The sequence below is a fragment of the Mesoplodon bidens genome (assembly GCF_964165515.1).
Source record: "Mesoplodon bidens genome assembly, chromosome: 2".
NCBI lineage: Eukaryota > Metazoa > Chordata > Mammalia > Artiodactyla > Ziphiidae > Mesoplodon > Mesoplodon bidens.
In genome coordinates this window covers 71,456,645-71,471,837 of record NC_138177.1, presented here as the reverse complement: position 1 = coordinate 71,471,837, position 15,193 = coordinate 71,456,645, and the positions used below count along the sequence as shown (strand labels likewise).

Here is a 15,193-nt window from a genome sequence, read left to right as displayed (position 1 = left end):
GAAGGCAATCGTGTTCTAAGAAACTTCAACAACCAAGGAACCCTGATATAAGGTACTTCCCTATATTAGCTAATCAAGTAAGCTGAAAATAACATAAAAGGAAAAGGAAAGATAAGGCAATCTCTATATTTCAGTCTTTCCTTACTTGTCAGTAATCTAAAGATAGAAAGTGTTGGCGTAATGTGCTCATATTAAGAAATGAAATTTTAAAAGTTGAGAGGTTTTTTTTTGCAGAATTTCCACTGTTCTCAAAGGAACAAAATACACATGATGAGTGAACTACGAAATACAAATTGTCTAATTTCTGTGGTTCTACATATGAGTGAAATACTATCATATTTGCAGTTAAAGCTGGCATTGCAAAATATAAAGGTGAAACATAAAATTCATGCTAATGATTTAAAATTTTGTTTTTTCTTTTCTTATAATGACCTTAAATAGCAAATAAAAAGCATCATGACAAGAAGAGGCAGAGACATGGAAAAACGAAAAAAAAAAAGCTTTATATTTTAGTACATTTAGCATCACTTTTTTCTCTTGGTTTTTGAACAAAGGGTCTTGAATTTTCACTTTTCACTGGGCCACAGAATTTATGTAACATCCTGCATCTAACTCTGCTCTCTTCTTGGTGGTCCTGAATAACTTCCTGGGGAGAACTTGGGCTACTTGTGCTCTTAGGGAAGGAGGCCCTATGCAAATGAGCTGACTTCTTTTCATAATGAAAATTCTCATTTTTTTAGCCAGAAAATAATAGAAGTCAACTGGTTTGAGGCTTTCCCCTTACCCCTCCAGCTTATGTAAATTTCTGAGGTGTTATTTTTCCATGCCTCTGGGAAGTCCGAAGACACAACATATTTTTGCATAAACATAAATGATATATTTATCTTGGGGTTCCTCTTTCTGAGACTCTTGAACTGACGTTTGGGTGGGGGCTGTTTTTACATATTATCTCAAGGTCATGCTTAGCTTTAGAGATTTTATTAAGTATAATAAGCAAGAAGCTGGGATGGAGCTAATGAGAACTGAAGGCTGATGGTGTGCACAGCAGAATCACCAAATATACAAGATTGAAGTATTGTAGAGATTATCTAGGTAAACATTTTAAAGACTCAAGAGTGAAGGCAGGGAATTTCAAATTCTTTAAAAAAAAAAAAGTCTAGGCCACAAAGTGATTGGCCAGGAAGAGACAAAGCTGAATGTGAATCTCAAATTTTCTTCAAGTTTTTTTGGTAAATAAAATCCTGGCAGGTAAAATTCAACACTGAGAGGAGCTGGGTGAGACTGCACTCATGCCAAGGAGTTTTTGAATGATACTTCAGTCTGTCTTCATCTATGGCATTGTCATTCCCTTGGTTGCCTAAGCCAAATTCCTGGGACTTGTCCTAGATGCCTTCCTTCACCTCCAATCAATAACTGCTTTTACTGAGTTTCCTACAAAACAAGGTGTGTGCCCCTCCCCTCTACTACATCTGTGGCTCTGCCCTGTTCATCTAACCTTGATGACAGTAACAGTACCTAACCACTCTCCCTGTCACCAGGCTCTCCCACCACGACGTTGTCTTTGACACAGCCACTAGAAAGTTCTCTCTGGAGGACAAATCTGAGACACCTGGTTTGACTAAAACATCTGTGGTTCTCTGTGGTTCCCTGTGGTTACAAGATAAAACTCTTTACAGCACCAAGGCTACTGGGATCTCTCCCTTTCCAGACTGACACAATTTTCCAGTAAACAGAGTTTTATTTTGCAAATGTACTAAACTGCTTGTAAGTTCCTGAACACATTTTTCTGTTTTATGCCTGGGAACATTTTCTATGTCTGCTTAAGTCCTTTGCTTCATTCCCTAGCCCATCCTTTCTGTGTCTAGTTTTCCAACTCAGTTTCCTTTTCCTCTTCTTCTTTCTATTCTTCCTTCCTCCTCCTCCGACAGCTAACATTTATTAAATGTTTACTGTGTCCAGCCACTATGCTTAAGACTCCACACATTTAATCCTCACAGCAAGTTTATGAACTAGATTCTACAGTTATTCCCATTTTTAATCTCTAAGGAGTTATTTGAGTAACTTAACTAAGGTTACATAGCTATGAACTGTGACCTGGATCTGAACTCAGATCTGGTTGGCTCCCACCATTAATACTCTCTTAATCACTGTGTACTATCTCTTCCAGAAAAATTTCCCTTGGTTGAGTCGGGCAGTGACTGGCTGGGATGTTCACCAGATCTGTGTCTTCTGCTTCCCAGGCTACAGCTGGATTGCTTTTCCCACCCCTGAGTTAGGCAAGGAAACTGTGGCTAAGTTCTGGTCAATGGACTATGGGAGGAATGAGTGCATGCCACTTTCAGGGCTGGCCCCTAAAGTCTCTCTGGTGACCTTCCACACTCTCTCTCTTTTTGCAAATAAATTGGAAGCCCAGATGACAGTACCATGAGATGTAAGCAGCCTAGGTTCCTGAATGACTGGGTGGAGCACAGCCTTGCCCTTCATCCTGGGTGCAAGTGATGCTTTGTTTGGAAAGCTCCTAAGACTTCTGGGGTAATCAGTTACAACTGTTTTTTGTTTTTACTTTTTTTTTTTTTGGCTGCATTGGGTCTCCGTTGCTGTGTGCCACAACTCTAGTTGTGGTGAGCAGGGCTACTCTTCCTTGTGGTGTACGGGCTTCTCATTGAGGTGGCTTTTCTTGTTGTGGAGCACAGGCTCTAGGCTGTGGGCTTCAGTAGTTGGGGCATGTGGGCTCAGTAGCTGCAGCATGTGGGCTCAGTAGTTGCAGCTCATGGGCTCTAGGGTGTGAGGGCTTCAGTAGTCATAGGCATGGGCTCAGTAGTTGTGGCTTGCAGGCTCTAGAGTGCAGACTCAGTTGTTGTGACGCATGGGCTTAGTTGCTCTGCGGCATGTGGGATCTTCCTGGACCAGGGATTGAACCTGTGTCCCTTGCATTGGTGGGTGGATTCTTAACCACTCCACCACCAGGGAAGTGCTGTTAACACTGTTAATGTTACTTTCCCTATCACATGGGTTAAGTGCTCCATCTAATGTTATTTTCATATTATATGGGAATTATCTCTTTATGTATCTATCTCTTCCAGTACACTACTTTGGAAACATCTTAAGGGGAAACACTTTTTCTGATCAATCTTTATGTTTGGTATATTAAGTACACAATAAATATTTGTTGACCTAGAAAATATATCAATGGCTTACTAAATACTAATATTGATAATATGTTTTGAATGCTTATATGCAAAAGGCACATTATCAAGCACATATTCATTGCTTTATATAATTCTAATAATTCACAAATGTTAATTAAGTGCTTACCATGTATTGTGTATTGGGCTCTGAAAGAGGCACTGGGGATACATTAGTAAACAAAACAAAGTCCCTGTTTGCATAGAACATAAATTATACTTTGGGTAATCAGATAATAAACAAACAAGAAAAACTCTTAGAATGTCAGATGGTAAAAGTGCTTTGGAGATATATGAAGTAGCATAAGAAGAAGAGGAATTAATGGGGGTTAGGAGATGTGGCTATCTTAAATGGGTGATAAGGGAAGACCTTGTGGGGATTATAACATTTGAGTAAGGTTGAGAGGAAACAAGTAGTGGTTATCAGGAGGAAATCATTACAAACAGAGGGAACTGCAAGGACAAAAGCCTTGAGTAGGAATCTGCTCACAATGGCTGTACAAGGTACATAGTATCTTCATTTTGCATAGAAAGAAATTGAACCCAGAAAATTTAAGTAACTTATCAAAGAACTTATAAGTGGCACATTCAAGGTTTGAACTGAAATCTTTTGGATTTAAAAGCCCATATTCATTCTGATACACTCTCCAGCCTGTGACTTTTACTAGTTACACTAAAAGTACACACACACACCCCATTCTAAAAGAACTGTCATGGAAGGTCATGATGAATGGCTTTCCTAATACCAATACTTTCTATGTGACTTCTTATTCAATAGAGACTAGAAGGGTGAAGCTAGGGTTTCTGCATGTAGCCTCTCCTTCACTAAACAGATCACCTGCCAGACTTAGAAGTGGACTTTGGTGTAATGAAATTGCAGCTGTGAGCTCTTCTGGAAGCTGCACGGTAGAGCTGGATGTTTTGATTTTTCTGAGCTGCAGAAGGAGAGGCTTTCGTGTTGAGTGGAAGTTATAGCAGCTTCTCAGTTCTGGAGCTTTGCCGGTAGCAGCTGAGACCCTGTGGATATTGCAGTGGCTGCTCTCTTGCCAGGCCAAATTGGCAGTTTTATTCTGGGAGTTGCTCTTGGAGGCTGAGCCTAGAGCCTCATTCTCCAGCCTATACCCTATATTAAATTCCTTTCAGGCGTCCAGTTTGTTTTAAGTTGTACATATATAGCTTGCTCATCTATTTTGGTACCATGATTCAAAGTCCTTTTCAGCCATAGTATTCTAATTACCATTCTGACCTTGCTTCCTATTATAGTAGACATGCCTTCCTTGGACTCTGCTACACTGAACTCCATCATTATCAGGGAGCTTATTTCAGAAGTGGTATCTTCACCTTTGCCTATTTCTATTATGCTTCACAAAGATGCTTGGACTTTTATCACTAATGTATTTTTCACTGCTATGTGTAGAAAGGGGTGTCCTCCAGGTCCTCTTGGGAGATATAGTCAGAGTGTATGTGAGTGGGTCATATGTGATAAATCCACTTCAGCAATCTCATTTATATTAATCTTTGAATCTTTCCACTACATTATACCAATAAATAGTTGTTATCTCAACCTAATTTAACCCAGGCCACTGTTGAGTATAATTTTTGATCCTCCAAGAGAGCAACTATTTAGGACCACTCCTAGCCGCTTGTATTCATACACTGAATCCAGAATCTCTACCAAATGAAACTATATCAATTAATTTAGCCCCAAAGAAAATTACCTTCCTCCACCTCTAGTCTACTATCCTCAGCAAAATATCCAGGTTTTTGCTATCATAAATTCATAAGTGTAAAAAATTCTCTTAACATGTTATCCTTCCTTTTCTGGGTTTTGCAGTATTATTGGCCCTCTACAACATATTGAGATAGTCCTCTCAAAGTAAGATTAGTTATTACTGCATTCTGTTAAGAAAGAAGCCCAACCCAGACCTCTGGATATTGGAAGCAACATATATCACATTGGTTGCCCTGTTCTGACTCAATAACTGAACTACCCATAAAGCTGTTATCTTTGAGAGGGTCCCTGAGGAAGGAAGAGTTCTTCAGCTGGGCTAGGCTAGAGTACAATCAGTTCTGTCCTTGGTTTTTATCACCTAGTTTACCCAAAGGGTCCAAAGTGCTGAGGCTGATTAGGATGTTCTGTGGATGCTGTAGCAAGTCTAGACAGGAGAATCACAGTCAATGACCCTAGGGTTTTGGAGTAAACCTATGGCCTCTTCAAGTAACTACCATCTTTTTGCAAAAGCTCTTGGGTAGCCTTGCTCAGGTAGTCACTGAACACATGAACATGACACACCAGAGACCTGAGCTGTTCATCATTAGCTGGAAGATGTCTGATCCACTAATCAAGAACGCATACCATCACCAAGTGGAAGTGATTACGGAAGATCTGACACCTGAAGGTATGAGTAAGTTGAATAAATAATAACTGGCTCATATTCCTCTCTCCAACTTCTCTCTCAACGAACAACTATGGCCTGGTGGTGAGTTCCCTATGACCAGTTGACAGAGGAGGAAAAAGTCTATCCTGGCTTAAATATGCCAGTGTCAGCTGGAGGTGACTGTTGCAACACTGTAGCCCCATCTGGGGAGTACTTGAAGGACTGTGAAGAAGAGTTTTGCCAGTGACAGAACTTTTAGTGGCACACCTAGAGGTCCACTTTGACTGGAAGATGAGATATCCAGAGATGAATGTCTACTCTGATTCATGAGCAGGGGTCATATGGTCTGGGGGTTGGAAATAAAAAAGTTAGGAGATTAGGAAAAAGTTACATGGGGGGACCTCTCTGATTGAACCCAGAGCATGAGAGTATTTGTGTCTCATATGAATGCTCACCAAAGGCCTTGCTGAAGAAGAGGATCTCAATAATCTGAGGGACATGATAACTTGCCTTAGGTGAATGTCAGTCAGCTCTTTCCCTGGCTTCTCCACTGATTGCTCTAAGGGTTCATGTAAAAAGTAGCATTGGTGGAAGATGCAGAGTTAAGTATGTACTCAGTTATATAAGCATCTGCTCACCATGGCCAGTCTTGACACTCTTAAGTGCCCAGCCTGACAGATACAGAGGCCAGACAGAGTTTGATAAAGTGCCAGATCCATGGGGGGCCAGCTTGTTACATGGTAGTAGAGTGTTTACATTAGATCTCTTCCATTCTGGAGAGGGTGGTTATTCTCCTCAATGAAATAGGTAATTCGTTCATTCAAAAGTATTTATTAAGCACCTACAATGTACCAGGCACAGTTCTAGGTGCTTGGGATATATCAGTGAACAAACAGGACAAAGGTTATTGCCCTTAACTTACTTTCTAGAGGGCTGACATACAATAAGCATAATAAATAAGCAAATTGTATAGTATATTTTAAAGTGATAAGCGCTGTGGAGAAAAAAAGTAAAGCAGAGTAAGGGAGATTGGGAGTGCTTAACTTTTTATCATGGAAATTTGAAACACAAAAGCAGAGACCAGTATAAACCCTCCTTCCTCCTATAATGTACCTACCATCTAGCTTCAGAAGCGGTGCTCACATGACCAATCTTGTTTCATCTATACCCCTATCCTATTCCTGCCCACCCTCTCATTACTGGATTATTTCAAACAAAAGCATATCATTTAATCTACAAATACTTCAGTGTGAAGTAAAAAATGAATATTTTTTAATAAAAACATAACCACAATACTATCATTTATATCCAAAACACATAAATTCTTCAAACACATAAATTATCCAAACATAATTTCTTTATATTAATGTACAAATTTCCTTTAGTATTTCTAAGTAATTCCTTTTTAACTTAATTTGTTTGAGTCCAGCCTCACTTATTCCTTTTGACTGACATGTCTCAAGTCTCATTTAATTTATAGGTCTTCCCTCTTTCCTTCCTTCCTTCTTTCCTTCAGTCATTTGTTTGTTGAAGAAACCAGGTCATTTGTCCTGTAGAATTTTTCCATAGTTTAGATTTTTCTGATTGAAATCCCATGGTGCTATTTAACATAGTCCTTTGTCCCATTTATTTCCTGTAAACTGATAGTTAGACCTAGCGACTTGAGTGGATTCAGTTTTGATATTTCAGGCATAAATACTTTGTAGGTGGTATTGGGTAATTCCATCAGGAGGCATATAATATTAGGCTGGTTTTTGTATGTCAACTTGATCAGTAGCATGAAACATTCACACAAAATAGTCGTTTTCTATTTCTTTCAGTCTTTCTTCATCTATTGGAAGAATTTTTCTAACGTCACCTATTTGATAACTCAAAGTTACAGCTCCTACAAGAAAGGCAGCTCTGTATCCTTTGAGTAGGGAATAGTATTAAGAGACTACAACATGTGCAATGGGTGCTCATTGTTATTGAGTTGTTAATTATTTCTAGACATTTCCAGTGGACAGAACTAGGAAATAAATATATTTTTTTAAAAGGCAAGGTTTGTCGTCAGTTTGTACTAACATTTCCAATTCAAATTTAGGTTTTTGGGGTTACTTAAAGTTACTTAACTTTAAAATTTCATATTTGTATTTCTTGTCTCCAATGTTAAAAATCTTTGTCCCTAATAACATTAACATAATTAACTTTTGCTTTTGGAAACTCAGTCTAGAGCCTGCTTCTTCAGGTCTTCTAATGATTTTTCTAAGTAGTTAATATAAACTTTTAAATTTCTTTATCTGTAAACCACTTGGACTGGATTCTTCTGCCTGCAACTGAATCTTGACAGTGTAAACAGTGTAAGCAGGAGGGATGGGGTTATGCATTGCCTGTAAAGTACACATGCAGCCACTCATAGTGAAACTAATTGATGCAGCTGATTCCCCAGTGGGAGAATTGTTGAAGATGTATTAAACAGAGACCTGAGTCACTTGGTCCTTTCTGTATAGATGCAACTCCCAGTTCTCCAAAATTTGTGCTTCTGTTTTTCAGCAGCAGTCCTTCTCCCTCCTTATTCCTTTCCCCTAAATCACACCCTAGGGAACACATTAGGTTAGGCTCAGAGCAGGTACACAGGCTCTTCTTTTAACCATGGACCCTAGTCATTTCAGTGACGTCTTTGAGGGGCTTTCCCATCATGGCATCAGAGTGGGTGAATCAGAAGTCCTGGGAGTGAATGTACATGGGCAAGAAGAACCGGAAAGTTGGAACTATTTGGTCACTCTAGAGACCTCAAGGACTGCACTGAGCTGGGTCTTGGGATCAGGGACAAGTCACATGAGTAGGACACCCTTGTAATTTTCCATGACATCTTCATCTTTAGAGCTGACATTTCCAGCTGAATCATCTTGGAGCTGTGTCTTCACCTCAGAGTAGACAATTGAGGCATGCTGGGGTGGAAAAAAAGATAGAAGAAGAACTGGAAGGAGAAGGAGTATGGGGCTATAAGCAGTAGTGGGAGAGAAAACAGTCAGGAAATGAAACTCACCTGGTCCTCTAGAGATGTTCTGAAGGTATTTCCTGTGGAAGAAAAGGAAACCACTGAACTATGAGGAGTATTTGGATCCACTCAGAACTCAGTCTTATAGCTTATTTCCCAGAATCTGGGAGTCACTGGACCTTTTGCATTGATTGTCATTTTTTCTCCTCCCTGACTCCCAACATGTCCTACAACGTGTGTGATTTTGTTTTACCATTTCTTAACCCAGTCCTCTGCATGTCCTTTTCAGGCTCCCTTGATCTATAATGTTCTCCTTCAATACCACAGAAAGAAGCCTCACTCCCTTCCTTTACCAGATGTTAAGAGATAATTTCTTTCTTAGTTACAATTCTTGCCTCTCTTAACTTCCATCTTACCAACCTTGAAGTCCAACCCCTGCTTGTTCTGCAAGTTCCCACTAGACCTCTTAAAATGTATGCCCTGTGAGAAAAATTCTCTTACATTAGCATGTTCTGGTTATTGATTTTATTGCCAAAGTTTCTTAGAGATTGAGCCATAGTGAGAGAAAAGTTTAGCAGGTATGATTTGTCACATCCTGCATATTAGAAATTAAGAATCTCAGAGAAGGTAGAATCATGAGAGCTATATATAGTAATTTTATGGAGAGATAGAGCTTGGGGAAAAAGATACATCCTGGAACTCTCTCTTTTTCATTATATTTTTACCATAGACCTTCTGGGTTTACAGATCTTTTTAATGACCTGATAGAAGCTATGTACTCCCTCCCCAGAACAATAGACATATGCATGGAAATTTGCATAAACTTTCAGGGGCTTCATGCAAACACTGAGGCACTGGTGAAGAAATCTTGCTACAGATCATCAACACATAAAGTGCCTAAAATATAACTCGTCCACCAACAGAGTGTTCAGCTTCAGTGGTGTTTTGACAAATATGTCAAGGACAGAGTGTGAAGAGCAGCAACTGATCAAGGTGACTCTATAAGATGTACCCAATTAACCCAATCAAATTGGTGGCAGTTCTATCATTCAAAAGGTCCTGAGTAGTGGGGATGGCTGAGAAATAAAAGTAACAGACAAAGCAGGTGTTCAGATGATGCATGTTAGTCAAATATAGCAATAAGCACTATATGCAGCAAATATTATAGCAAAACAGAAGACTTAGTCTTTTACTGGCTTGTGACCTTGTAAAAGTCCTTAGCCTCATTTGTAAACCAAGTTCAGGATCACATTACAACTGAAATTTCTACTAGGCACAAAAATACTGGAGAGGTGCTACAGGTAGAAGAGGCAGCTTACAAAATGGAAGAAAATACTTGCAAACCATATATCAGATAAGGAATTCATATGCAAAATATATAAGGAATTCGTAGGAATCAATAGCTAAAATAACAACAATAACAATAACTCAATTTTATAATGGGCAAAGGTTCTGAATAGATGTTTCTTTAAAGAAGACATACAAATGGCCAACAGTTATTGAAGAGGTGCTCAACATCAGTAATCACACAAATCAAAACCACAGTGAGATATCACCTCACACCTGTTAGGATGGCTATCATTAAAAAGACAAAAGATAACAAGTGTTGGCAAGGATGTGGAGAAAAAGAAATTCTGGTACACTGTTGGTGGGAGTGCAAATTGGTACTGCTACTATGGAAAACTGTATGGAGGTTTCTTAAAAATTTTAAAATAAAACTCTCATGTGATCCAGCAATCCCACTTCTGAGTACATATCCAAGGGAATTGAAATCAGGATCTTGAAGAGATCACAGCACTATTCATAATAACCAAGATATGGAAACAACTTAAATGTTTATTGATGGATGAATACATAAAGGAAGTAGGATACACACACAGACACACACAGACACACAGACACAATGGAATATTGTTCCACCTTAAAAAAGAAGGAAATCCTGTCTTTTGTGACAACACAGATGGACCTAGAGGACATTATTCTAAGAAAAATAAGCCAAATACAGAAAGACAAATACTGTATGTTCTCAAACTCATAGAAGCAGAGAGTAGAATGGTGGTTCCAAGGGGCTGGGGGAAAGGAGACTAGAGGTATTGCTCAAAAGGTACAAAGTTTGAGTTACGAAGGATGAATAAATTCTGGAGATATACTATACAGCATAGTGCCTACAGCTAACTATATTCTATTGTATACTTAAAGTTTGCTTAGAAGGTAAATCTTATGTTTAGTGTTTTTACCACACATCATCATCATCATCATCATTATCATCATCATCATCATTATCCTCATCATCATCATTATCATCATCATCATCATCAAGTGTGTGGAAGGAAACTTTGGAAGATGATGTATATATCTATGGCCTTAATGGTGGTGATGGTTTCCTTGGTGTTAATTTATCTCCAAACTCATGAGTTGTATACATTAAATGTGCATAGCTTTTTACATGACAAAAAAAATAGTGAACTACTTATAATATGCTAGAATGTGGATGAATTGCAAAACATTATGTTAAGTGAAAGAATCCAGACCTAAAGATTCCATTACATAAGATTCCATTGATGTGAAATTATAGAAAAGCAAAACTATAGGACAGAAGGCAGATCCGTGGTTGCCAGGGGTGAAGCTGGGAGGAGATTAACTGCAAAGGAGCATGAAAGGATTTTCTGGGCTGTTGGAAATGTTCAACATCGTGATTGTGGCGGTGGTTCTGTGAATGGATGCATTTATTAAAATAATTTAAACTGTGCGTTTAAATGTAGAGAATTATATTGTATGTCGATTATACCTCAATAAAGCTGATTAAAACAATCAATGAGTAGAATAGAAAACAGAGTGCATCACACTAAGTATTGTCTCCTAAAACTTTAGTTCAGTTATGTGTGTGTTTGTGTGTGTGAGTGTGTGCACATTCACGCTGCTTAACAGTACAATTTGCGTTTCTTACTGCAGATAATAATAAAAAATATTTCAACACCCTTATCTAGAGTGTTGAGAGTTCTGACTCATGACTGGTAGTGGGATCAGAAGAAAGCTGCTGGGTCAGCAAGGACCTGAAATTCCCAGGTGTCCCCAAGGACAGATGTGGTCCACGTGGGGGACAGAACAAGCAGGAGTATGGTCACTTTGGGTCCTGTTCAATAGGGCCTCCAGGTACCAAGGGAATCCAGCAGCAGGAAGCTGGATGTGATTGACTGGAGGTGAGGCCAGTGAAGGAGTCACAAACAACTCCTGGAATTAGAAATGCACCAGCTGTGCCAAAGGAATTTTAGGAAGGAGGGATCCAGCAGGAAACCTCAAGAGACCACACATGTACCTTATACAGGGGAGTGCCTGCTTAACCATCTGCCATCCCAGAGAGGCAGAAGCCAGCTTCCCAAATACCAGCTGGAGTAACTCCTTTCCCACTCCTTTCTCCAGGTTAATTAGGGGAAGCCAACAAAAGAAACAAAGAGGTCAACTCTGCCTGGTCCTCCCCCTCATCCCTACCATTGCCAGCTTCCATTCTGAAATTTGCCTGAACTAGGAGAGGGGAAAGTTTTGCTTAACATCTTCAAACTAGGTGTTCTAGTTACTTAACAGAGACTATGACATAAAGTGTCCACTTACTGTCTATTGTCTAAGATAATGTTTTGGAAAGACTTTGGCTGCCAGAATTTTCACCCTGAGTGCCCGAGAAGATCTCTCACAGAAGAAAGTTTAAACAGACAGTGGGAGGCGGAAGATTTTTGTAATTAAGTCATGAGTCTTGCTTGTTCAGTATACTGGTTACACAGGGTTTTTATATGGATTAACTAAACATATACATACATATGTATATTTATATATATTATAATGCATATATATCCTTATCACATAATAGGTGCGTTGCAATCATTCATTCATTACTTAAGGGAAATCTTTGTACATACACCTTCATGATTACAATATCTGTTAGAAGGATGTTTAATTTTTGTTCTGATCATCAGCAAAGATATGCTATGTAGTTTTCTGTGTTTGTCTTCTCTCTTCAGAATCTAAGCATCACACTGTAGGGATTTTTGTCTGCCTTGTTCACTGATTTACTCCCTTTACTTAAAGCGGTACCCATCACATAGGAGGTGCTCAGTAAATATGGGTCGAATGAATGAATATAGTTTGCAGCAAGAATCTCTCCCCGATGACTTACCTTTTCCTTCTTCCCCAGGTTGAATAATCTGGATCTCAGAATATACCAGGTCTCTTTCTTTGGGGTGCACTGAGAACAAAAAAAGCAACACTTTCTAAGCTGCCCCAGTCAGTGGGGTATGCTGCAGATGCTTCTTCCTAAGCAATTATTTATTGTGAATGTCTGAGTTTGGGATACTTAGGGAGACCAGGGGCCTTTGCCAGGCCTCAAAACAAAGTATCTCTCCCTGGCTCAGGCTGGGAGCAGTTTCCTACCAGGAAATCCTTACCATTGCCATACAACTGCTGCAGCTCCACTGGGTCAGGGCACATGGGATGGAAAGACACTCCTGGGCCTAGGGTCAGGGGTCTCCTGTGAGGCACAGAAACACATAATCATCCTTGGAGCATTATAATATGCACAAGAGTGAGATAGACAGAGACAAAAAGGAATGTGGAGAAGTCAGCAGAACAAGGCCAGAAGAGTCTCTAACATCATAGGAATGATGATCTCATAGACAGAATGGTCACTCTCAGTTGGCTAAAAAAACCCAGCTTCATCATCAGGAGGAAGTGTCCTCAAAGCATTCTATCTGGACAATTCAAGAAGAAATTAGACATAATCCATGCTCCAAGTCCCTGACTATGAGACTGAGGCACTGGGCTTCCCTGGTGGCGCAGTGGTTGAGAGTCTGCCTGCTAATGCAGGGGACACGGGTTCGTGCCCCGGTCCAGGAAGATCCCACATGCCGCAGAGCAGCTGGGCCCATGAGCCATGACTGCTGAGCCTGCGCGTCTGGAGCCTGTGCTCCGCAACGTGAGAGGCCACAACAGTGAGAGGTACATAAAAAAAAGACTGAGGCACTGACACAGAAAGAAGAAGACCATATTTTCCAAACCAAATTTAAAAACACAAAATCTGATGAGTATATGAGCACATGTGGGGCAAAAAGAAGATTCCTAGAAGCTGAGGTTCCTCTAGAAAGTCTAGAATTAATAGTCATTTTATACATAGTTATAGTAACACGTTGCTTAACTATAGGACTATTTGCACCAGAAATATTCTCTGGCAACCTAGAAAATCTATAACCTTTGGTATCATCCATTCAGATAAATGGATAAATTTCAAATAAGAAACTGATCTAAATACATGCAAAATCCATTATACAAACTATTAGAAGGATTCTAGGAAGCTGTGATTGTGGCCATTTCAAGGAATGTGAAAATGGGAGTATCTAGACACAGGGACACAGAGAAATCACTTAACCTAAACTTGCAGCCCCACAGTTCTGCACATTTTATTCTTGGGAAACCAGAACGCTGAGGCCTCACCTGGTTGTGTCTCCCAGAGAACCATCTCCTGCAAAATAAAACGAAGGCAGACTTGTGTCAGCAGAGGGAGCTCATTCTCAAATATTTCACACACATGCACTGCCTAAGAGAGGTCATCAGAAAGTTATTTCAACATGGGCCCAGTCTCATATTCTCATGAAAACGATGTGAAAAAGAACTGAACAAAGCATATAACTTGCTGGGGACAGGGCTACACATTTCTATGTTGAATATGCAATTATTTGAGACTTGATTAAGGTTCAAGGCTGTGTTGATATACCTCAGGAAATCCTAAATATAGCCAAATTGTCTTTCTTGCAGAGTAGTGAGGGGTTGTAGATGGATTTCCAGGAGCATCTGTGGTTATGCCCAGAGGAACCTCAGGCTCAAGCTCATTAAGGAGACTCACGGTCAAAGGTCCAAAGCTCCCTACATTCAGCCCAATGCAGGGCACATAGCAGGTGCTCAGAAGGATCTGGTGAGTTGAGTTGAATTGAATTAAATTAAAAGACAGGGATGAAGGATGGGTAATTATACTAGAGCTGAAAAAGTTTCTGTGCCTGTCTTCTACATCAGGTTTCCTGGCATCTGAAACTAGCCTGACCTGGGTTAAAGCAAGAAGTCTTTGGAAGCACATGGCAGATAGTACCAGGGAGAAACTCCCTCCACCAGATAGAGGGGGAGGCAGCGGCCTGACCTGTGGAGAGCAGAGCCATTGGACCACAAGGTGCTGGTTTCAGGCTTTGACTCTGGGAAGTCTCTGAGGAAGAATAGGGATAAAGATTAGCCAGCTCCCATTCTCAGTCATTTCTTCATAGGGGCTTTCAGTTTATTTTGATTGTCCACTTATAGGGGATGTAGGATGGGCTGAAGCATCTAGTTGACCAGTCTGTTTGGACCAAAGAAACTACCCAAGGAAACCATTTAAAGTTTTTGAAACTTCACATTAAAATGTTTATTTCCTCCCTACCTTTCACTTGAAGCTTTGTAAATTAGACTAGATACCTATTAAGGAAATTGCCATTTCAAGGAAGAGTATGAGTGTGTCTATGAGCGCTGGGGTGGTGAGGTAGAGAACGGTGGCGTGGCTGTTACTGAGGTTGGGATGAGCTGGAGTGTCTGAGGCAGGGACAGGGCATGGGCTCTAGCAAAAGGTAAGAGAGAACACAAAC

The 15,193-nt window shown here is 40.0% G+C and overlaps 1 protein-coding gene across 1 annotated transcript in view; it reads right to left on the bottom strand.

Moving 5' to 3' along the window:
• Positions 1-15,193, bottom strand: part of LOC308629856 (Fc receptor-like protein 5) — a gene marked incomplete at its 5' end in the record, with an annotated part of 84,708 nt that overhangs the window by 54,531 nt on the left and 14,984 nt on the right. The window contains 6 exons of the mRNA XM_081258161.1: positions 8,394-8,493; positions 8,592-8,623; positions 12,712-12,780; positions 12,980-13,062; positions 14,022-14,049; positions 14,719-14,781. Of these exons, the coding sequence (XP_081114287.1) occupies positions 8,394-8,493; positions 8,592-8,623; positions 12,712-12,780; positions 12,980-13,062; positions 14,022-14,049; positions 14,719-14,781 (375 nt within the window). The remainder of the gene's footprint in view (positions 1-8,393; positions 8,494-8,591; positions 8,624-12,711; positions 12,781-12,979; positions 13,063-14,021; positions 14,050-14,718; positions 14,782-15,193) is intronic.